Source organism: Muntiacus reevesi, chromosome 2, assembly GCF_963930625.1.
Source record: "Muntiacus reevesi chromosome 2, mMunRee1.1, whole genome shotgun sequence".
NCBI classification, from domain to species: domain Eukaryota; kingdom Metazoa; phylum Chordata; class Mammalia; order Artiodactyla; family Cervidae; genus Muntiacus; species Muntiacus reevesi.
In genome coordinates, this window is record NC_089250.1 from 266478090 (window position 1) to 266500491 (window position 22402).

General features: G+C 55.5%; 2 protein-coding genes across 3 annotated transcripts in view; both read right to left on the minus strand.

The window, feature by feature from the left end:
* Positions 1–6092, minus strand: part of SLC8A2 (solute carrier family 8 member A2) — a 28017-nt gene extending 21925 nt beyond the window's left edge. For both annotated transcript variants that reach the window (XM_065920671.1, XM_065920672.1), the window contains exons 1-2: positions 5402–6092; positions 368–1032 (exon numbers count right to left, since the gene is read on the minus strand). In XM_065920671.1, the coding sequence (XP_065776743.1) occupies positions 368–1032; positions 5402–6079 (1343 nt within the window). In that variant the 5' untranslated portion in view covers positions 6080–6092. The remainder of the gene's footprint in view (positions 1–367; positions 1033–5401) is intronic.
* Positions 6093–12902: 6810 nt separating this feature from the next.
* KPTN (kaptin, actin binding protein) lies at positions 12903–21977 on the minus strand. The gene is made up of 12 exons (XM_065926400.1): positions 21654–21977; positions 21194–21276; positions 21005–21089; positions 20859–20913; positions 19234–19309; positions 19032–19105; positions 18702–18811; positions 18405–18482; positions 17219–17294; positions 16127–16262; positions 15584–15766; positions 12903–13811 (listed from the first exon to the last, which is right to left on the minus strand). The coding sequence occupies exons 1-12, from the start codon at positions 21877–21879 to the stop codon at positions 13683–13685; spliced, it is 1311 nt and encodes a 436-aa protein (XP_065782472.1). The 5' UTR covers positions 21880–21977; the 3' UTR covers positions 12903–13682.
* Positions 21978–22402: the final 425 nt, after the last annotated feature.

Below are 22402 nucleotides of genomic sequence, written 5' to 3' on the forward strand. Positions count from 1 at the left end.
CACTGGTTCTACCAGGTGATGAAACACATCATGGAGCTATAATAAGGAACACAGAGCAGCCTCAAGCCCAAGAAGGCACAGGTGTATCATGGACCTGGGAGCAGCAGCCCGTGGTCAGCGAACGGCCACGCTGTCCATCTGGTCCAGCAGCCTGTGCCAAATGTCTAGAATAGTACCTGGTACAAAGTAGACTCCCAGGAATGAATGAATGAATGAATGAATGAATCCAGCAAGTCTGCCCATCGCAAAGTAAGGACGGGCGCCAGACGCAGTCAGGAGACCGAGGAGCCTGGAGGCCACTGGACGGCGAAACCTGTGACCCGCAGAAAACCAGCCCTCCCTGCCCACTCGCCCCCAGGGGACCCACCTGTACTCGTAGTCCGAGCCGGCCTTGGCGGAGCCGTCCTCCGTGCGGTAGTCCACGTAGAAGGTGCTGTTGCCCTCGCCGCCCTGGCAGGTGACGGACAGCAGCACGGAGCCGCAGTTCTCCAGGCAGTGGTACAGGCTGGGCTCGAAGAAGATGCGGCTGGCGCCGTCGTCCTCGTCCTCGCCGGCGCCGTCGGCCGCGGTGGCCCTGCGCGAGGCGTCCACCGCGTGCCGCCGCAGCACGTTGCCCGCGCCGGTCATCAGCCGCGTGGCCTGGATGCGGTAGAAGGCGCGGCTCTTCTGCTGGTGGAGCAGCGCGTAGTAGTTGGCGATGCCCACCAGCTGCTCCAGCTCCTTGTCCGGGTGCTTCTGCTTCAAGTCCTTGAGGATCTGGATGACCTCGCGGCGGCTGGCGTCCAGCTCGCGGGCCTCGGCGGGGCCCGGGCCCAGGCCGCCCACCTCGCCCGGCACCTCGGCGCCCACGAACGTGCCGTCCAGCTCGATGCTCTTGGGGGGGTCGCCCTCGGCGCCGATGATGATGCCGCTGCGCGGGTCGGTGCGGTAGCGCTTGTACACGTACTTGTAGAAGAGCAGCCGCTTGTCGGCCATCCAGGCGAACACCACGCACACCGGGAAGAAGACGAGGGTCAGCAGCGCCTCCCACACCTGCGGGCGGCCGCGCGGGTCAGGACCGCCGCGCCGACAGGGGGCGCGCTCGCGGCCCGCCCGCCGCCGCCCTCCCCAGAGCTCCTTCTTCTGAATCTCTCCCCGCCTGGCCCTCTTGCTGTCTCTGCCTCCTCTCTCTGTCTCGCTCCTGTCTCTCTTCATCTCTGCCTCTCCCCGTTTCTCTGTGTCTCTGTCTCTCCTTCCATCTGCGTCTCTCCCCTCTGTGTCTCCCTCTCCCTGGCTCTCGTCTCTGCATCTCCCTGCCTTCCCCCATCTCTGGCTAGGTTGGTTCTTATCTCCTTTTCTCTCTGCTTCCAGTCTGATTCTCTATGTCAGCTGGCTTGTTGTTTGTTTGTTTGTTTAAGCTGTAGAGGTATTTATTTGTTTATAACTAATATTTATTTATTTGGCTGCACCGGGTCTTAGTTGCAGCATGCGGGATCTAGTTCCCTGACCAGGGATCAAACCCAGGCCGCCTGCACTGCGGAGCTGGGCGTCTTAGCCACTGGACCGCCAGAGAAGTCCTTATGTCAGTTGGTTTTCTGTCTTTCCTCCTCTGTTTCTTCCTTTCTGGTGTCTCTGGTGTCCCCCTGTCTCCTTGTCTCCATTGCCTTTTATCTTTTTGAGATATCTACCTCTCTCTCCTATGAGATTCTTCTCAGTGTCCCCTGCCTTCTCTCTTTTTGTCTTTAAGTCTCTCCTTCCCTCACCCATTTTTGTCTCTCCATTGGTTGCATCCGTCATCCATCCACCGTTTGTCACACTAAGAACCACAGCCAGCTGCTCAAGTGCAAAAAACACAGACACCCTCAGCCACCACCAAGTCAGGGACACGCCCCACCTTGTGGCCCCAGCCCCTGTCTGGGGCAGTGCTGGTCTCTCTCTCTCTCTGTCTTTTTTCTCCCACCTCATTTTCCCTCTGCCCCTCCTCACCTGAGATGCCTCCACTTCTCAAAACTCCACCCATCACCCAGGGTCTACTCTCTGCTCAGGTCCCCAAACTCCCCTTATTCCTTTCCCCCAACTCCCCCCCACCAGTGAATACAGCCTTTGCCAGAGTCTCCTTCCTTAGGATTTGTTTGGCCTTTAGGGATTGGACTCTGACTCTAAAAGAGGCACAAGTTTGGCTCACCATCTGACAGCCTCATAAAGCAAGTTCTCATGTTTACATGCTACCTCCCCAGAGAGACGGGGCAAGGCTGAGTTTAGATCGTGGTTCTAGAAGAGGGATGCCTGGCCCAGCCTCTTGTGTGTAAAACGAGGACATCCCAAGACTGAATGAGCTCTTGCACCCCTAGCACTCAGCCTTGTCGGTTACTGACACATGGAAAGTACACAAAATGTGAAATTAATGTGATTGTTATTACTAGTAGGCTTCCTAGGTGGCTCAGAGTGGTAAAGAGTGGTAAAGAGTCCACCTCCAATGCAGGAGACCGGGGTTCGATCCCTAGCTCAGGAAGATCCCCTGGAGGAGGCCATGGCAACCCACCCTAGTATTGTTGCCTGGAGAATCCCATGGACAGAGGAGCCTGGCCGGCTACAATGCATAGGGTCACAAAGAGTCAGACACGACTGAGCCCACATGCACTATTACTATTGTTATAACACTGTCACTATATTACTGTTATCTTGAGCTCTTTACACTCTGGGGCTCAGTCTGCCCATGGTTTGGCAGAAGGCATGCACCTATACCTGAGAGTTCTCCTTGAAATATCCATGTAAAGATGCATATGTTACCTCTCTCAGTAAAGATAAGGAAGAAAAGATTAAAGAGCATTTACAAATCGGATGGCCCCAGAGGTATCTTTAAAATGAGCCTGGTAGGGAAAATATCTCTAAGCTCTCATTGCTTACAGCCCCTTGTCGCTATGTTTACTGCTGGTTCAGAGAAAAAGCAGGACTTGGAAATAGTACAACCACACAAAGCCACCGGCAGGTTTGTGAAAAGAAACTGAATTTTCCACGCAAGCTGTAAAATGAACTCTTGCCTTGCGCTCATTGAACTGGCCAGTGTCTATGCTGTGGGCGATTCTCTCTTAATCAGAAGCGAGATCTCCAACACCTGAGATCTGCTTTCTTCCCTGCAGGTAAACAAAAGGTGATTCTAATAGATTCACACCTGCCTTCGAGGGCACCCACTGGTGGTCCAGGGGCTAAGACTGCACTCCCAATGCAGGGGGACCTGGGTTCAATTCCAGTTCAGGGAACTAGAGCCCATATGCCATAATTAAGAGTTCAAATGCTGCACTAAAAATCCCGAGTGCTGTAGTCAAATTAATTAATTTTAAAAAAGAGAACCTTGCTGAAATCAGAAATGAAAAAAGAGGACCTCATTTAAAGAAGAAGGCTTCCCTGGTGGCTCTGTGGTAAAGAATCTGCCTGCCAATGCAGGAGACATGGGTTCAATCCCTGGTCCGGGAAGATCCCACATGCCTCACAGCAACTAAGCCCATGCACCACAACTATTGAATCTGTGCTCTAGAGCCTGTACTCTGCAACAAGAGAAGCCACCGCATTGAGGAGTCCACACACTGCAACTAGAGAGTAGCCCCCATTTCTGTGCAATTAAAGAAAAGCCCCCGCAGCAATGAAGACCCAGTGCAGCCAACATATAAAACTATTTAAAAGAAGAAGAACCAATGGTCTAGTCTAACTCCTTCTATAGTTCAGATGTGTAAACTGAGGCCCAGAGGGTATGGACTTTGCCTGAGGTCACACAGCACTTCCCGAGAAAACCCCGAGCCAGACCCATCTCCTCCCTGCCCCCGTTCACAGCATCTAGGAGAGACTGGCATCATCTTGATCTCATGCCCATTCTTTCACTTATTTCGTGAAAGCATTCCAGAAGTCTGGTCTTCATGTTACTCCAGAAGGGATCCTCCAGAACCACTTCTGCACCCAGACCTGTGGCATTTCACTGTCTTCCCTGTGTTGGAGCCAGCTCCTTCTCAGGAGAAACCTCCCCCCTCCTGATTCTACCTCCTCCCCACAATGTCTAAAACGCATTTCACAGTTTTGGTGTAAATCCTTGTCACGGACCACTTGGATAACCCAAGTCAGGATAGTGTCCTTTTTAAAATAGCGCCTGAGAACTGTGTGAAGCCTGGTCTGTACTTTTCACCTTGGCAGCCAGGAAACTCAGCACCGCAGTCAGGAGTCAGTCACAGTAACTGTCTCCCTTCCTCCCTAACCCTGTCTTCTGGTGCTCCACCTCCCTCTTTTCCTCACTGTGCTTTCTCATTCCTTCCTTCTGCCTAGATAACATCTGCAAAGAATTTTTATACCTCTAACTTTAGATCTTTCCTGGAAAGAAACTATAGCTGGCAAAACTTGACAGATATGTGAGTAGATTATATACTTGTATAAAGGAATCCTGGGTAGCCTCAAATAAATTATGCATGTGTGTGAGTGAATTAAGCCAGGCCCATGAATAAATTATGCAAATATAGGAAGCAATCGTGGGATTGTGGGAAATAAATTAGGCGAACGTTTTAAAGGAGACTAAGCAATAGGCCCGTTAAGACACTGGATAAATGAGAGGCAAGTGATTATGTGAACGTGGGTGTAAATTATGCAGCTGTGGATTGAAATTTTTTCTCACTATTGGAATAAATTATGCAAAGTTGTCTTTGCAGTGGGCTGGGTTTATGCCTAGGTTGGACTGGATATGGGTATGAATTACAGTGAAGTGGTATAAATTATCTCAACATCAGAAATCAATTATTAATAATGAATGAACGATGCAAACCACAACTGCATATCTGGCAAATACAAAGCTAGATTATGCAAATGCAAAGTCCATGGGTAAACTATGCAAACTGCACCAAGTTACTCAAATCAATTAGCACTGTCAGAAAACATGGGGCTGGATTCTGCAACTGTAAAATGAATTATGCAAATGGGGGATGTCTAATTGCAAAAGTGGAAATAAATTATGCAAAAGGCAGGGAGTATAGGAAAACACGTGACCATACCTGGCAAATACCTGACTAGACTGTCGTATGCCTTACACAGATCACTAAGACTCTGTTAGCACACATGGCACCCTTGTGAGAGTTCAAAGATGCCATTTCCAGATGGGCATATTACAAAATGGCATCCAGTTCTGCATGGATGAGCTCTTTCCAGAGTTTGCAATGCCATCCAGACCAGGCTTGGGGAGTACCCCCAGACTCTAGCCCCAATTTGCCCTCTCTGGCCCCATGCCTTTGTGCAGTGCACGACCTGGACAACCATACCTGGTGGCCCTCTCAGATGTCAGCATGCATTTCTGCAATTACAGGCATTGACTCTGCAAACCCAGGAGGCCACCCCTCTGGATTGTGCAGACATACATGCACTCAGGAAATGCCCGTGGGTCCTTGCTCACCTGGACCACACCTGGGGAAAAGACGGCCAGGATGAGATAAAGCCAGACATAGGCAAAGATGCTCCAAGAGGCGGTGACAAAGAAGACCCTCAGGTGCTTGATCTTGCGGCTCTCGCCGGCTGGGATGACATAGATGCACACGGCAATGACCACAAACATGTTGAAGGCAGCGCTGCCCACGATGGTGCCCGGGCCCAGCTCGCCTGCCTGGAAGTTGTGGCCGCAGACCTCAATGACGGACAGCAGGATCTCTGGGGCCGAGGAGCCGAGGGCCATGAGGGTGAGGTTGGACACTGTCTCGTTCCAGATGCGGACGGTGCCCACGCTGGTCTCGCCGTTGGCCTTGGTGATGGTGATCTCCTTCTCCTTGGATGTGATGACCTCGATGGAGGCCATGAAGCGGTCGGCGATGATGGACACGCCCAGGAACATGTAGACCATAGCCACAAAGTAGACCACAGCCCGGGCTGCTTTGTCCCCCAGCGACGGGTCATCGGGTTCCCAGACGGGCAGCAGGACCCCTGGCTGGCAGCGGTTAGAGCCCTGGCAGCCCCCTGCACTGCTGGCATCGCTGTCATTGGCTGGGGGCGGTGGCAGGGAGGGGGTTGGGGTGGCCGCCCCTGAGCATGGCTGAGTCCCCAGCAGGAGTGCAAACCCCACCAAGGCCAGGGGAGCCATGGAGGGGGACAGGGTCCTGTGGGGGAGGAGGAGGAAGTCCAGGTGAGGGGAGCAAACCCCTCCTCCCTCTTGCTCAGGAGTCAGGGCTTGTTGCAGGCGGAGAATGGGGGAGAAGCTGGGGACTAACAGAGGGACGAGAGAGACCAGGAGAGACAAAGAGAGACAGAGATTCAGAGACAGGGACACAAACAGACACTCTCTCTGTGCTAGGCAGAGATCAAGAAAGACACAGAAAGATAAAGACATCATGTGCTGCTGATGGACATGTAGCCTCTATGAGAAACTACAGTTGACATCACGTATCCCAGGACTCAGCAATTCCACTCCCAGGAATGTACCCAGGGAAATATGTCAAGTGTTCCATGAAAGACCCATACACAAGTGTTCATAGCAGCTTCATTGATAATAAAGCTTGAAACAAGCTGGGTGCCTATCAGCAAGAACATGGAGAAGTACAGGGCAGAAGAGCCACACAGTGGAATATTATACAGCACTGAAAAGGGAGTGGGCAACTGATACACCCAACATTGCAGATGAAGCTCACAGGCATATCATGGAAGAGTGAAGCCAGGCCCAGAAGGATGCAGAGTGAATAAGTCTGTGGGTGAGGCAAGGTGCTGGGGGGTGCCCTCAATTCATTCAGTGAGTCCTGTGTTTTCCAATTTGGTGCTCGGAGGGCTCCTGCTTGGGATTTGGGCTGTAGAGGTACTTCTTTGTTTTTCCGTCTCAGGTAGGGGTGGGGAGGGGCTGCTGGCGGATCTCTCACTCACATTCTGCCCCGCAATGCTAACACGTGTCTCTCTCCAGTGTACCTGGGCCTCTGGGAGGTGGGAAATTCCTTAGAAGCTGTGACATTGTGGCCCCCAGGTTGGGTTTTTTGCCCCATTTGTGGGTGTGGGGTCAATGCTTATCTTCCTGCCTCTGGTCCTGGGCTTGAGTGGATATGTCTGTGTGTCTAGGTGTCCTTTAAAAATGCAAGTCATTTCACATCCTTCTATCTGATCAGAACCGCCCTCCCCACCATGGCTCCGGTCTCACTCCAAACACCAAAGTCCCTTCCCTGGTTCATAAGGTCTCACACAATCTGATCTCCTCATTCTCTTTCTGACCTCATTTCTCTCCCTCTCCCCCTCCCTCACTTGGCCTCAGCCACACTGCCTCTTCCCTGTTCTTCGGACAAGTTCTTGACTCAGGGCCTTTGCACCTGTTGCTCCTCCTTCCTGGGACATACTTCCCAGCATATCCTCTCCGTCTCCCCCTTCAGCTCTCCACTAAGATGTCACCTTCCCTGACCACTCTGTTTGAAATGACACCCTCCCACTTTGGGGAGTCCCCAGCCGTCTCACAGATGAGCTGACCAAGACTCAGAGAGGCTTAGTAACTTGTCCAGTGACGCCCAGCAGTCATTCTGTGGCTCCCAGTTTCTCTCTCCAAGAGTGGTCCTGACTTCCAACTCCCCCGCCCTGCCCTTGTGTTGCCATGGTAACCCAGTAGCCTATAAAACAGGACTCAGAAAGGAAGGGAGGGATCCTCAGGGCGGGCCGCTCCCTGACCCTTCTCCTGGCCACCAGCCTCGGGTCTCCCATAACGTCCATTTCTGTCTGAAAAAGTTCTTCTCAGAGTCTAGCCCACAGCCTGCCCCCAACGCACACCGCACACCGCACACGGGTGTCCTCACGACTGAGAGCCGGGGGAGGGAGGCAGAATGTTGGCAGAACTTCCCTGAGAAGGAGTGAGTGAGTGAGTGTGTGTGTGTGTGTGTGTGTGTGTGTGTGTGTGTGTAGGCGGGGTAGAGGGGTGATTCTTAAAGGGCCACCGCACAATTACCCCCTCGGCAAGGCCCCTAATGATATGTCTAATTAGCAGCCCCCTAATTAGCAACAACTTAGGCATAATTACAAACCCACCAGGATCCAAAGCAAAGACTCATGCTCTCTTCTCCCTCCCTCCTCATCACCTCCTAGCTTTCAGGAGAACCCAGGGCCACTTGGGAGTCAAGAATTCATCCATAGCCTCTCACCCCCTCACTCAGGGAAGGGCCACGGCCTGGGAAGTTCTGCCTCACGTCCAACTACCTGTCCCTCCCGCCTTGGTCCTCAGGGGAAACCAGGGTCAGCCAGTGGGTGTTCTGACACCCGCCCTCCTTGCCCTGAAACTGGGCAAAACAGCCTGGTTCCATGGCTTTTTTCCTGCAACACCTGGTTTCCTCTCCCCGCAGCCTTAGGAGAAGAGCAGTCAGGGAGAGAAAGCACTGGGTAAATGTTTGTGTGATGAACCACCAAGAGGTCCGAGCCCTGTCACTGGGGACATCTGGGCTGCTTCTGCGTCAGACTCCTGCCTCTGTCTCTCTCGTTCCCCCAGCTGCCCTGAAACCTAAGCTGGGTATCCAGGGGCAAAAGGATCAGGTGGAGGCCAGGGTGGGACTCCGGAGGGCAGCTGGCGGGCATCGTCTGTCCCTGGGGCCGTCTCTCCCTCCCTCGTGGGCTGGGCCGGTGGCCAGCTGGGTCAGTGGGGAGTGCCCCAGTTTGTCTCGCCCCCATCTCGGGGCCTCAGAGACCTCATCTGTAGGATGGGGACTGCAAGCTTGAGCGGGGTGGGGAGGTCAGGCTGGCAGGCCAGGTAGGACCCCCTCTTGTCGGTAGGCAGTGGGTGGTGGTCCCGAACTGTGCTCAGGGCAGGGGCAGGGGGTGCCTGCTGCCTGTCCCTCGGTGGGGACACAGCCTTCTAAGCATGCCTGCTTCCTGCCCCTGAGTGAGCCAGGTTCCCCCCGCCCACGCCCCTGCACAGTGTCCCCGCCGGGGGATCCCACACAAACACACGCAGTCTTGGTGTTCAGGCTGCGTAATACATCCATAGGTAAACTGACACCCGGAGGGGCAAAGGGCTTGGTCAAGTCGCGAAGCTTCAAGTCATGGGCAGGACAGAGGCCTGTGGCTCCTAACCTCTGCTCGATTTAACCCACCCAGAGCCCCTCATGGGCACTCACTTGAGGGCCTCATCCCATCACAGCATGGGCTACAGGTTCAGCCCCACACCTCTCATCTCGCCTACCTCCTCTGGGGTCCCATTCCCAACAGGAAAGAAGAGGATGTATCTATCAGCCAGGGCCCTCGAGACTCAGAAGGGCCCTTTCCAGGGCCCCCAAGGGGCAGCGGAGAAGCTTCTGAGCTCCACTCTCCCTGGAAGACAGGTCTGGGGCCGGCACACCAGGAGAGGCATGGAGGCGAGACTGCAGGCAGGACGGGCCTGGCCCGACCCAGGACCTCTTACTGCTCTGCCTGGAGCAGTGAAAGGGGCTCAGTAATTGTCCAAAGAATGAATGAGTCACGAAATGGACAGACGGCAAAAGAGGTACAGAAGTGAGACGACAAGAGGGATGCAGTCCAGTCAATATGAAGAGAAATGGGAGGGTAGACAGAAGACAGGACCAGTTTGGTCTCCACCACAGAGGGCACAGGTTAGACTGTAAGAATGCCTCGGGATGCCAGAAATCAGGCAGCGGCGAGCAGAGGAGCTCTGTGCTCAGGGGAGGGATGGGCGGGTGCCAGCTGGGAGGGTGGGGTGGGGGAGCTCGGCTGAGGAAGGGAGTGGAGTTTGGGGGACTCCGTGCCTCCCGGGCGAGCCCACTCTGAGGCGGCGGTAGGGGGGGGGTGGGGGATCTTCTTCCTCCAGGTCTCCCCTGGCCAGGGGCGGAGACAAAGGTGTGTAGGAGGCAGAGTTAACCAGGGAGAGGAAGAGGGGAGGAAAGAGAGAGGAACAGGGGCCAGGTGCCTGGAGACAGAGATGGAGATGAGAGAGGAAGGGGGAGACAGGAAGACCCACGCGGAGATGGAGAGAGACAGAGACCCAGGAAAGCTGAGACCCTAGAGAGACAAGAGACCCGGGGAAACACACAGAGATGGCCAAAGAGGAAGGCAGGGAGAGACCCAGGGCTGAAACAGAAAGCCGGACCAGACCCGGGCATGGACAGAGAGTGCGACGGAGGGAGTCAGGGACTCGGAGAGACAGGCAGACTCGGCAGGACCGAGACCATTGAGGGGTGTGGAGGCACCGAAAGGCAAGACCCAGACACAGGAGGGCGGGGGCGGAGGCGGAGAACGCGAGGGGCGGGGGGCTGCCCCAGACGGGGCGGGGGTGTTCGCACCCCCTCAGTGCCCAGGAGGCACCCCCTCCCCAGCCCGCCGCGCTGCCCGAAGCGCAGGAGGGGCTGAGGATGTTGACTGCTGGTGGTGGCCCCCGACTCCGCGTTCGGGTTCCGGTACCCGCAACCCGGGATGTGCAGCCCCTACTCTCCATAACGGAGCCCAGGGAGACGCGGCTCCTCGAACGCCCCGCTCCACGCACCTGGGGTAGCACCATCCTCCCCCAGCCCTCCCTCTCCTCACTGGGGGTCTCTTACCTGCAGCTGCAGCCTAGAGCAGGTTTCCCCCAGCACTGGATTGGCAGAGGTGGGCGACTCCGCCCGACAGAGAGAGAGGGAGAGCGAGAGTGAGAGGGAGAGAAGAGCTGGAGACTGGGAGGGAGAGCTAGGGAGGAGGGGAGGGAGAGGGGATAGAGGGAGCAGAGGCGAGGAGGAGGGGGGAGGGACACGGGGGAGGGGGAGTCGGCTGGAGAGGGAGGAGGGGGGCCGGGGGAGAGCGCAGGGAGGGCGGAGGAGGAGCCGGGGAGACAGGGGAGGAGGAGGAGGCGGGGAGAGGGAGGCCGGCGCGGGAGGCAGGGGAGGGGCCTGCAGACAGGAGGGGCGGGGAAGGGGGGGATGAGGCTGCCCAAGCCTCCCACCCACCCTCTGCGTTCAGCACCACAGGTAATGGACAGCGGCGGACGGCATATCTGTGTGTGTGTGTGTGTTGAGGGGGGGGCGCTCTGGGGGTCATTCAGTAGCATCCACCACGATGCACCCCCCCACCCCCCCACCAACACAGTCTCTGATCCATACAAGGACCAAAGAGGCGAAAGAGCTACAAATAGTTCCAGGCTCCCAGAACTGGAGGGGGAGGGCAAGAATGTTTTTAGCCAGAGTCAAGATCCAAATTCACATGCCGGGCCTGCAGAGCCTCACAGAGCCAGCCAGAAACAACCACAAAGGCAGCCATTAATAATAATAACAATGCATCCCTTATCGCGTGCCAGACATTGTTACAACATTTATAGCAAGTGCTTGACACGTGTTGACATAATGGACCCGCCTGAAGACCCTGTGAAGGAAATGCTACTCGTCCCATTTTACAGATAGGGAAACTGAGGTACAAAATGGTAAAGTGTGCCTTCAGTTTCTACCCTTCACTGCTACACGACATGCGGTCCCTGACTCAGGGGCTGGCAAGTCAGGAAGTGAGTTGCAAAGGATTGGGCAGCACCAGGAACACAAACTCACAAATCCTGAAATGGAGAACACACACACACACACGTGCACATCCATGCACAGGCTTCACGAACCCACAACATCACTAGTTAAAAGCCCTCAATCCCACCTTAGGGTCCACTCCCACCCAGGACAGGAGGTGATAGAGGAGTTCTCCTCACAGACAGGCAGTAGGAGGCAGACCCTGCTTTGGCCAGTGGCCCATGCCCACCGACACCCATCCTGGCTGAACACCCTCGGGCTCGCTGCCAGGAGGGAGAGACGACCCAGCTCCAGCTGCCTGCTGGATTTCCCACGCTTGGGCTTGGGCTCTGGGAGGTGAGGAGAAGTCTGGGGTGGCCAAGAATCAGGGGGTTCCAGCCTCTCGAAGACCCACCGCGGGGCAGCCAGCCTGGTCTTCACTGGCGGTGCAGATGGTCAGACTGACGTGTGGACTTCCACGGCAGGAGGTGGACAGATGGCCAGAATGACCGTAGTGCCTGCCCCTCCCCACCAGGAAGCAGGAGTCTCCCCCTCAAAAACCGCCAGGGAGGAAGCAGCCCCCCATCCCCCAACCAACCTCAACCCCCCTCTCCACTCCCCTGCTCAGAAATGGGTCCCCAACCCCCCTGACAGGGTTCTATTCCTGGCAATATTTCTCTTGTCATCCCCGCCCTCCTCTGATCCCTGTGACGGAGGCCTGGATTCCTTCTCTGGTGCCATGGAAGTGGCCATAGGAGGGACAATTCCTAAAGCCACGGGGTCCCGCAATCCCCTGGCATTTTCTTTGTTATATATTTTTGGATACACTGAGCCTTCATCAAAGTGCACAAGCTCTCTTGTTGCAGAGCATGGACTCTAGAGCAAATAAGCTCAATAGTTGTGGCACATGGCTATAGTTGTGGCATCTTAGTTCCTGGACCAGGGATCGAACCCATGTCCCCTGGCAGGCAGACTCTTAACCACTGGGCCACCAGGGAAGTTGCCCCCCTCCCATTCTCGGGCTTTTCAATTAGGACTACCCTTAGTCCTTTCCAGCCCAATGTAGCCTGTGTCCTGTCTTCCTGGGGCTCATCTCAGGACACCCCAGTGGGAACCTAAATTCAATCGCTTTCTGTAGGGGGTTAACTTTGACCCCTGGTACAAGGTATGAAAGAAGTGAAAGTGTTGGTCCTGTTCAACTCCTTGTGACTGCATGGACCGTAACCCACCAGGCTTGTCTATGGGATTCTCCAGGCAAGCATGCTGGAGTGGGCAGCCACTCCCTTCTCCAAGCGAATCTTCCTGTGCCAGGGACCAAACCTGTATCTCCTGCACTGCAGGCAGATTCCTACCATCTGAGCCACCTGGGAAGGTGTGAGGTCTAACCACAGTAACTTTCACCAGTGTCCGACTCCAGGGGGTCTGACCTCAGGCCCTCTGTTACAATCTGTGGCTTCTCCATGAGTCTTCTTTTTTAAAAATATTTATTTATTCATTTGGTTGGGCTGTCTCAGTTGCAGCATGTGAGATCTTTTTAGTTACAGCATGTGGGATCTAGTTCCCTGACCAGGGATTGAACCTGGGTCCCCCCCTGCATGGGAAGCATGGCGTCTTAAGCCACTGGACCACCAGGGAAGTCTCCCACGACAGTCCTTTCCACCCACATTCCTTCCTCTGAGGCTCAATTTCCTTATCATTCCACTGAGCCCTCACCCAAGATCCAGAGTTTTCCACTGGGGTCTGACCTGAGCTCATGTACAAATGTCTAACCCGAAGTCTTCCTGTGGAGGGTGAACTTCAGTCTTCCTCATAGGGCCTAACTTCCTTTCTTTCCTCTGAAATCTACACTGCGATTCCACTTCAGTCCCACTCCTGGGTCTGACTTTGGATCCCCAGTCCCGAGTCCCCTCCCTCAGTTCTTCTGGGGAAATCTGGCTCCGGACATTTGGCCTGGCACATCACAGGCCCTTGTCAAATGCTTGCCGAACAAAAGGATGGAGGGGAGTGTAAGTTTGGTTCCTCTGGATATACAAATCATTGCCACTGACTGATTTTCATGGAGGGTGAGATTGTCCCATTTACAGATGGGAACACTGAGGCATAGAGAAGGGAGTGTGGGTCACAGGGCATGTGGGGGTAGGGCCAGAGCAGGACCCACAGCTTCATCACCCCAGGGGTGGGTCTGGGGGGACCAGCCCCTCCTTCAGGATGTTTCCCCCACCATGAAGGCAAGCGCCCCAAGGCACTACAGCAGACCTGGGGTGGCCGGTGAGTGGGCGCTCAGGAAGCCGGGGTCTCCACAGGCCTGGAACCCACCCTGTCCCCCAGCTTCTGTGGCTGACGTCTCCTCTGCTCCACTTGACGCCGAAGCCGGGTCAGGACCAGCTCAGAGGCCTGGATCAGGCTGTGCTGTGGGGAACGAGAGGAGGAGGAAGGAGGAGGGCAGAGCTGAGATGGAGCTGGAGGGGTGCAGGTTACACCGCCCCCCTCAAAGCTGGAAGCTTGGCCATGACCGGAGGTTGGAGAGAGGACCACCACATGGGGGGTGGAAACGGATCTCTGTGATGGGGTGAAGGTCAGACTCAGGGGCAGGGCCTTCCATGAATTTCCAGTGGCAGGAACAAAGCCCAGCCCCAAATGTGCGGGTCTGAGGTTAGAACTCGGGGTGGGGGGGAAAGGGGGTGAATCAAAACAAAGGGGAGCTCGAGTCACACAGGAGCAAAGACTGACTGCTGAAGAGAGGCTGAGGTTAGACCACGGCAGATGGGGACAAAGGTGAGACCCTGGCAGAAAAGGTTAGGCCCACAGGACCAAGAAGGAACAGACCACAGTGGACAAGAGAGGAATATGTCACCATATGAGGGACGGAGCCAGACCTGGGCTGGGGGGCCTGAGGTTAGATCCTGAGACAAGGGACAGAGTGGGGAAGTCACTGTGAAACGGCTTCAAACAGGGCACGGCAAGAGATGCCAGTGTGTGCGAGCAAGGCGGAGGGGAAGCCTCTTCCACTCTGGTCCAACCTCAGACCCCTCCTCATTCTGATTTACTCGGGGGTCCATCCTTTATCCCATGCACTGTGGTTCAACTTCACACCTTCCCCCTGGGGTCCAGCCTCTATTTCTATGTGGTCTAATCTGGATCATTCCCCTGATGGCTAGGCTGAAGGAATAGGCCCCAGCAAAACCTTCATAGGAGGCAGTAAGGTTAGACTCCAGCAGACAAGAGCTCCGGGGAGACCACATGGGGAAGGAGCCTGGAGTCAGACCAAAGGGAGGGGGAAGGCAAACAGCAGGTTAGGAGACAGAGATGCCTCGGAGCTGAAGGGTGGGTGTCAGGCCACAGGGAGAAGGTCAGAAGTTAGACTACACTGTGGTTAAGCTCAGTTGTGTCCAACTCTTTGCGACCTCATGGACTGTAGCCCGCCAGGCTACTCTTTCCATGGGATTTTTCAGGCAAGAATACTGGAGTGGGTAGCCATTTCCTCTTCCAGGGGATCTTCCCAGTCCAGGGATCAAACTTGTGTCTCCTGAGCTGCAGATGGATTCTTCACCTGCTGAGCCACTGGGGAAATCTTGTCTACGGTAGTTGGAGGTTAAATAGCAAGGGATGGCTGTAGGCTGGAACTTGGACCATGGGAATGGGTTGATGTTAAACCATAAGGGCAGTGAAGCCAATGGGGGAGGCTGAGAGGTCAAAGTATAGGAGAAGGCTGGCCGTTTGACAGCAGGTCAAGGGCACGACCACAGTGGAGAGGTCAGAGGTTAGACTGTGGCAGAAAGCTGGAGACTGGCTGGAGGTCACACATGAGGAAGAGGGGGTGGCTGGCGGGGCAGGGCTGAGGTCAGGGGGCAGTGGGAGGGTGCAAATAGCTCACGGGATGGATCCAGGCTGGGGAAGGGACAGAGTCAGACAGAGCGGTGGAAGGAAGGACAGAAGTGCAGGGGGCTGAGGGAGGCCAGGGGGACGGGGGTGATGGATGCCGCAGCCAAGCGCCCTTTGCCCCTCGCTGTGAGGCCCCATCCCCCTTGTCCTGGACCAACAGGAGCCACACCCAGGACGGGGCCTGTAGCCAAGATGCCCCCCTTGGCCGAAGGTGGGCTCAGGCCCCAGAGCTTCCTCTCCTGTGAGGACACGCCCTCACTAAGGTGGGTGGGAAGTCCCGCCTCAGGGCCCCCGGCTACCTGCAGGATGTGCACGCCCTTCAGGGAGACCACGGCCAGCTCGCGCAGCCCGTCCCCAGTCAGGTCCACGTGTGCCATGGCCAGCAGGGGGCTGGAGAAGCCCCGCCGCCACAGCAAGCGGAAGCCACGCTGGTCCCCGGGGAGCCCACGCCCAGGGCCGCAGTACTTGTAACAGAGCAGCTCCTGCAGAGGGAGGGGGATCGGGGTCACACCGTGGGGATCAGGGTCACACAGGGGGATTGTAGTCACATGGGGGGATCAAGGTCACACAGGGTGATACGGATCACACAGGAGGACTGGGGTCACACGGGGGATGGGATCACATGGGGGTCAAAGTCACACAGGGGGGTCGGGGTCACAGGGAGCCAAGGTCACACAGGGGATCAGGGTCACATAGGGGTTGAGGTCACATGGGGGGGTTGGGGTCACACGGTGGGTCAGGGTCACATGGGGGGATGGGATCACATGGGGAGGTTGGGTCCCACGGGGGAAGGCAAGCAGCACAGGGCATGGGCCATGACAGTCCCACCCCTTGGGTCCCACCTGTCCATAGGTGGCCACCAGCACTTCCGGCCGCCCGTCCAGATCGATGTCGGTGACCAGGCCACAGAGGACACTGTCAAACTGGTCGCTGCCTGGCAGGAGAAGCTGGTCTTCGAGCCCCCGGCTCAGCAGGTCCCTGGGGGTCAGACCACAGTGGAAAGACTGGGATCAAGTGCAGTGCCCGCCACCCTGAGTGCCACATCCTCATGTGTCAGGTCTGGAGGCTCTGCTTCTGCTGAAGCCTAGACACCCTCGTCTCCAAGCCAGCCATCCTCCTATCCGCCCAGGGGCGCTCAAGGCATCTCTGATCCGGACCCTCACACAGTCCCCTGAAGGTGGGATCACCTCATTCCCATGTGGAAACCCACACCATTCCTTCTGGTGACCCTGTCGCCTCCAGGCTGGACACCCGCGTAGTCCCCTGGAGCCTGCGAGCTCGGACCCCAGACTGGACACCTTCACGGCCCACCAGGTGTGCATGGCTGGCTTGCACTGGCTCACAGGAGCTGACCAGGACATTTTCAGAAACTCTGAGAGCATGCCGGCATTGTGTCAGTGACTCAAAATCCCACTGTGGTGAGAGTACTGAAATGGGCAGACGCTACAAACCAGGGCTTTCTCCCACACAGAGCTGGTTAAACACCTGCCCACATGCTCTGTCCACCTACCCCAGGGAGTTTCCCAGGTGGTGGCAGAGGTAAAGAACCCACCTGCCAATGTAGGTTCGATCCCTGGGGTGAGAAGATTCCCTGGAATAGGGCATGGCAACCCATTCCAATACTGTTGCCTGGAGAATCCCATGGACAGAGGAGCCTGGCAGGCTATAGTCCATGGGGGTTGCAAAGAGTCAGACTGAATGACCTAGCACATGCCCATCCCGAGGGGCTGGATATCTCAGTTCCCACCCTGAGGCCTCAGCACATCTCCTACAAGTTCTAGATTTAAACACTCGGTGCTTCTCTCCCTGGAACATGGACCTTTACCCACCCACCCCTGAACCACCACATCCAAAGCTTTACTTTCTGCGGAGAATGAGAAGGTTAGGCCATGGTGCAAAGGCATGGGGCCAGCCCGCCTCCACGTGCCCCTCACCGGTATACCACTGCCGGCTCCAACATGCTGGCCACCAGCACGCTGTATTCCTCCCGCTGTGGCCTGTCCTCCGTCTCTGGAGAAGGAACAGAGGTGGGGGAGGTGTGAGGGGACAGGTTGCAGGTCCCTCCTCCCACCCCTCCTTACCTGAGAGGAGAGACTCCTGGCAGAAAGGTTTGACGATGAGTTGGTTACAGGCAGAGGGTTAGAGGTTAGACTATGAGAGGAGGATGGAGGTCAGAGGTCAGGAGGAGGAACAGGTGTTGGATAACAGTTTAAAAAGCCCAAGGTTAGGGGACTTCCCTGGTGGCCCAGGAATTAAGACTGTGCTTCCAGTGCAGCGGATGCAGGTTTGATCCCTGGTTGGGGAACTAAGAACTAAGATCCCCACATGCTATGAAGTGCAAAGTCAAGACAAAATTCAAGGTTAGACCACCAGGTTAGATGAGAACATGGTTAAGTGAGAATATGAAAGTCCTCAGATCACTGTAGGGGTATCAGGGGTAAACCACAGGAGAAGGGAGGGAAGACAGACCACAGAGGTCAGACCAAGAGAAACACCAAGGACTTCTCTGGTGGCCCTGTGGTTAAGAATCTGCCTTGCAATGCAGGAGACGCAAGTTGGGGAACTGAGATCCCACATGTCACAGAGCAACTAAGTCTGAGTGCCGCAACTAGAGAGTTTGTGCATAGCAAGGAAAGCCCTCGTATGCCGCAACTAAGACCCAGCACAGCCAAATAAAGAAAGAAAAAGAAAAACACGAGAGGACAGACCACAGTAAGAGGAACAGATCAACACGTGGGGGGAAAGGAGAGACCACGAGTTCCGGGACAGTCCTGAGTCCGTGAGAAGAATTTGGGGCTGAATGGCAGCAAGATACAGGGTGACAAGTCCTGAGGCCTGAGACGGGGTCGGGGAAGTCACACAGTGAGGGGTGAAGATTAGAGACACCAAGGGGAAGGCGGAGGTTCAACTCCAGGGTAAAAGGTCAGGTTAAAGGTTAGACCGCCACCGGGGCAAGTAGCTGGGAGTGAAATTCAGGAGCATGGGGGGAGGGAGGGGGCACAGTAACTCCTGGGCTGGAATGGGGCACCCAGGAGGGAGGAAGGAACGGTGGGAGCCGAAAGTTTAGGGGGAGGGGTACAAACGTGGGTGGGGGGAACCGAGCCCACGCCCGGAACTCACCCTCGGGGGCCGAAAGGCTGAACACGATCACTCGGGAAATGGGGCCGTCCTGAAGGATGGTCCATGTCTGCAGGACCTCTGTGGAGGGCGAGGACTCAGGGCCCCGCCCTCAGCACTGAGTGCCCGCCCCCGCCCCTGGGCCCCACCCCCCAGCCCTGAGTGCCCTGGGCCCCGCCCAACCCCGCCTCCAGCTCGGAGCGCCCGCCCCGCCCCCAGTGGCCCGCCCCCAGCCCGGAGCGCCCGCTCCGCCCCCAAGGCCCCGCCCCTAACCATGTCCGAGCCCCGCCCCGTCATCACCTCGACTCTGCTGGTCCACGTGGGCGACGCGGACGTAACCGCTCTGACAGCCCAGAGCTGAGAGTCGCCGGGTTGTGCCGGGCAGGTTGTGCACGTCAAGCCACAGGACGCTGGGGGTGGACAGGTGGACAGAGGGGCTCTCGGGCTGTCACCAGGTCCCAGCCCCCGCCCCCCACCTCCGCCTCCCTACAAGCATCCACCCCACCCCTACCCCCGGAAGAGCCTTGGGCCTCCTCTGGGCTTGATTTCCCTAGGGCTCAATTCCCACCACCGGGATTTCTCGGAAGCCGCCTGCCCCGGTCCCTGCTGGCCTGTCGGGGGCTCGCCTACCTACTGGTCAGGTTTGTGAGCTCTGGGAAGAGGTTTTCCACAGGCTGTTCTTCAAACTGATGCAGTCCCTCGTTCTGGGGGAACCGAGACCAGCCACCCGCTTGGAGTCAGTGGCAGGTCTCACACACCGCTCCCCCCATCCCCCGACCCAGTCCACGGTGGCCCCAGCAGGGCTCTGCCCACCACCCCTCCTCCGCCTCACCTCCTTGTACAGATGAATGGCCGGGTCATTCCCACTCAGGAGAAACACAGTCTCCAGTTGATCCCCGACCTGGACCCTGAAAGCAAAAAACTCTAGAACCCCAGTATGGTGGACCTTGAGTGTGGTAGAGTTCGTCAGTTTTAAGACCCTCATCTTGCAAAAACTCGTGCTTGCAAGTCACCCTGTCATTCTAGGCTTCAGACTCTGGATCCACAGTGAAGATGCAGAATTGTAGAGACTGACTCTTGAAGAATCACAGGACTGTAGAGCTTTCCAATCTCAGAAACTCAGCATGTTAGAACCTTCCGTTTCTAGAGCCCTCACCTGCTAGAATCTTCATTCTGGGTGTGAGTTCAGGAGTGAACATGGAGCTCTGAGAATGGGCTGCAGAACCTCAGAACACTAGCATCTCTTCACCCTGGAACCCCAGTGTTCTAGAAGTTCTGTTTTCTGTCTCCTTCAAGACACTAGAACTTTTGGAAATTGCCATCATGATATTCAGACTCAGAATTGGTAGACTATCCAGATCATAGAACCCAAAATATCAGTGGGTTAGAAACTTCAGTTTCTCAAACTTTCATCTGTTAGATCTGAGGTTGGCCAATTATGACCTGCCGACTAAATCTAACTCACTGCCTGTTTTGTTTGGCCATGCCACATGGCTTGCAAGGTCTTAGCTCCCTGACCAGGGATCCAACCCATGCCCCCTGCTGTGGGAGTGGAATCTTAACCAAGGGGCCACCAGGGGAGTCCATCCCCTGTTTTTGTAAATAAAGTTTTATTGGAACACAGCCACACATATCCAGTGTCCATGGCTGCCTTCTTATTACAGTGGCCAACCTGAGTAGCTGTGAGACAGATTATATAGAAAATGTTTGGCAACTCCTGTGTTAGAACACCGGTGTTCCAGAATGGAATTCTTATACTCTGGGATCCTAGAACATCAGTACTCTACATGGTCTGTATTATGTCTCCTTGAGATATAATAATGTTAGGACCTTAATATTACAGAATCTCAGAATCATCAAACTATAGATCTTTCAGATCTTGGAATCTCAGAGCTAATAACTCAAGAGAAAAAAAAAAGAAAGCATTTCTGGATCTTGGAATGCCCTAATCTAGAATATCAAAACTTGAGAGTTCTACACGTCTGGAAATGAGGCACTCAATTAACTCTCAAATTGTCTAGTTTAGGGGCTTCCCTGGTGGCTCAGACAGTAAAGAATTTGCTTGCAATGCAGGAGATGCAGGCTCGATCCCTGAGTCAGGAAGGTCCCCTGGAGAAGAGAATGGCTATCTACTCCAGTATTCTTGTCTGGAGAATTCCATGGACAGAGGAGCCTGGTGGGCTACAGTCCGTGGGGTCACAAAGAGTTGGACATGACTGAGTGACTAACACCATCTAGTTCAGGGATTGCAGAATGGTAGCCCATCAGCTGAGTATGGTAAATGGCTACCTTAAATGCATGATGCTCTAAAAAACAAAACAAGTCTGATTGCCTATAGGTGGGTTTGTGGTCTTCAGTATGCTACAGCCTCTGCCCTCTCAACACACACACACACACACACACACACACACACACACACACACACTCCCTATTGTATCAAGCCTGTGATTTACTTACTCTGCGTGGCATAGTTGGAAAGGAGTGAACTGGAGCTCCAGGTTTAGGCAGCTCTCTGCAGGGGGAGCGGAGGCAGTTAGGTACCAGGGATGGGACTGCATCCCCCACCCTTTCCCCATCCCTCCTTCCCTCCAGGCCACACTTACGGGCAATGGAGTCCAGGTTGTACTCAGAGCCAGGCTCGTAGTCACAGTAAATGTTAAGGAAGGGGCTGCCCTTGTCCCCAGAATCCTGGGAGAGGAGACTGGCCTCAGGGGAAGGTAGAGGCAGCAAGAGGAATTTGGGGAAGACTCAGTAAGGAGGAGAAGATGGATAGATGGATGGGCTCCGGGTACCTTAATGAACGTGATCCCCACAACCAGACCCCGCTTTGGGGGTGACTTGTTGAAGGTGTCAATGGAGACAATCTCTGCATCCACTGGGAGAGGAGAGTTCAAAGTTCACATTCCAGGCAGGCTCGTGACCCCAATATTTCCAACCACGGTGACCCCTGACCTCTAGGCCTCAGTCATCCCTGACCACCACAAATTATGACTGTTGGGTCCCAGTGGGTCCTGCTCACTATCACCAGGGTAGGAATAATGCTGGTTTCTGAGTCATCCTGAACCCGAACTACTCCAGGCCCCTATTATCCCTGACTTCTCACCCCAGTGCCTCTAGATTACCAGCTTCGACCCCCTTCAATCACCATCACCCTGATCCCATTCGCCCATCATGGTGACCTGGCCCAAGACAGAGCCTCAGAAACCTTCTCAACACTCCGTTCCGAGCCCCCAGCCCGACGGCGCCACGCACCGGGAATGTAATTGAACTGCAGCTCCTTGGCCACGGGCCGGATTTTCTGTCGGAGGTCTTGGTAGCGGAAGCCTAGCACCTTGCCTTTAAGGGTGGCGGCCAGCAGCTCCCCGCGCCCGCCCGCGCCGCCTGCCAGCCCATACACATTGCTCTGCGAGGAGAAGCGTGTGAAGCTGTCCTCGCGCAGCGGGCAAGGCCCTGCGGCCACGGCCGCCTCCCCCATCATGTCCCTCAACCACTCATTCCCAGAGCCCCCACAGCGGCCCGCTCTACCCGTGGATCGCCGGGCGCCCGCGGGGCGCGCAGACCGATTACGTGAAGAAGCTGCCGTCTCTGCCCTTTACAAAGATGGCCGCCAGTCGGGCTGCCCTCCAGACTTTGACTCAACGCGCTTGCGCGCTCGTGCTTGATCCATTTCAGGGCCAAGGCGACTGCGATTTGCAGATTATGACCTAAAGGCTGGACGTGGTAGTCCTTGCTCTGGGCTGTGCTGAAGGCAGAATAAGAAACATAAAACTCAGTATAGCCCTTACATGCCAGGAACTAAGTGCTTATTTATCAATTTACTTAAAACTCACAAGTAGGCAGAGGTAGATACTATGTTTGACCGATCAAGAAATTGAGGCACGAAGTAATTTGTCTAAGATCAGTTAGAAGCCGCAGTCAGTATTGGAACCCAAAGAAGATACCACCATAGTTTATTGTTTTAATCACATCACTTTCAAATCTTTTTTTTTTTTTTTTTTGCC

What these genes read in the sequence shown, in the direction of transcription:
- KPTN (XM_065926400.1), bottom strand. Translation starts at nt 21,879, where the DNA reads ATGATGGGGGAGGCGGCCGTGGCCGCAGGGCCTTGCCCGCTGCGCGAG. An exon ending in TGGGGATCACGTTCATTAAG is followed by an intron (nt 21,090 to 21,193) that starts GTACCCGGAGCC and finishes CTCCTCTCCCAG; the next exon opens with GATTCTGGGGACAAGGGCAG. An exon ending in CCATTCATCTGTACAAGGAG is followed by an intron (nt 19,106 to 19,233) that starts GTGAGGCGGAGG and finishes CGGTTCCCCCAG; the next exon opens with AACGAGGGACTGCATCAGTT.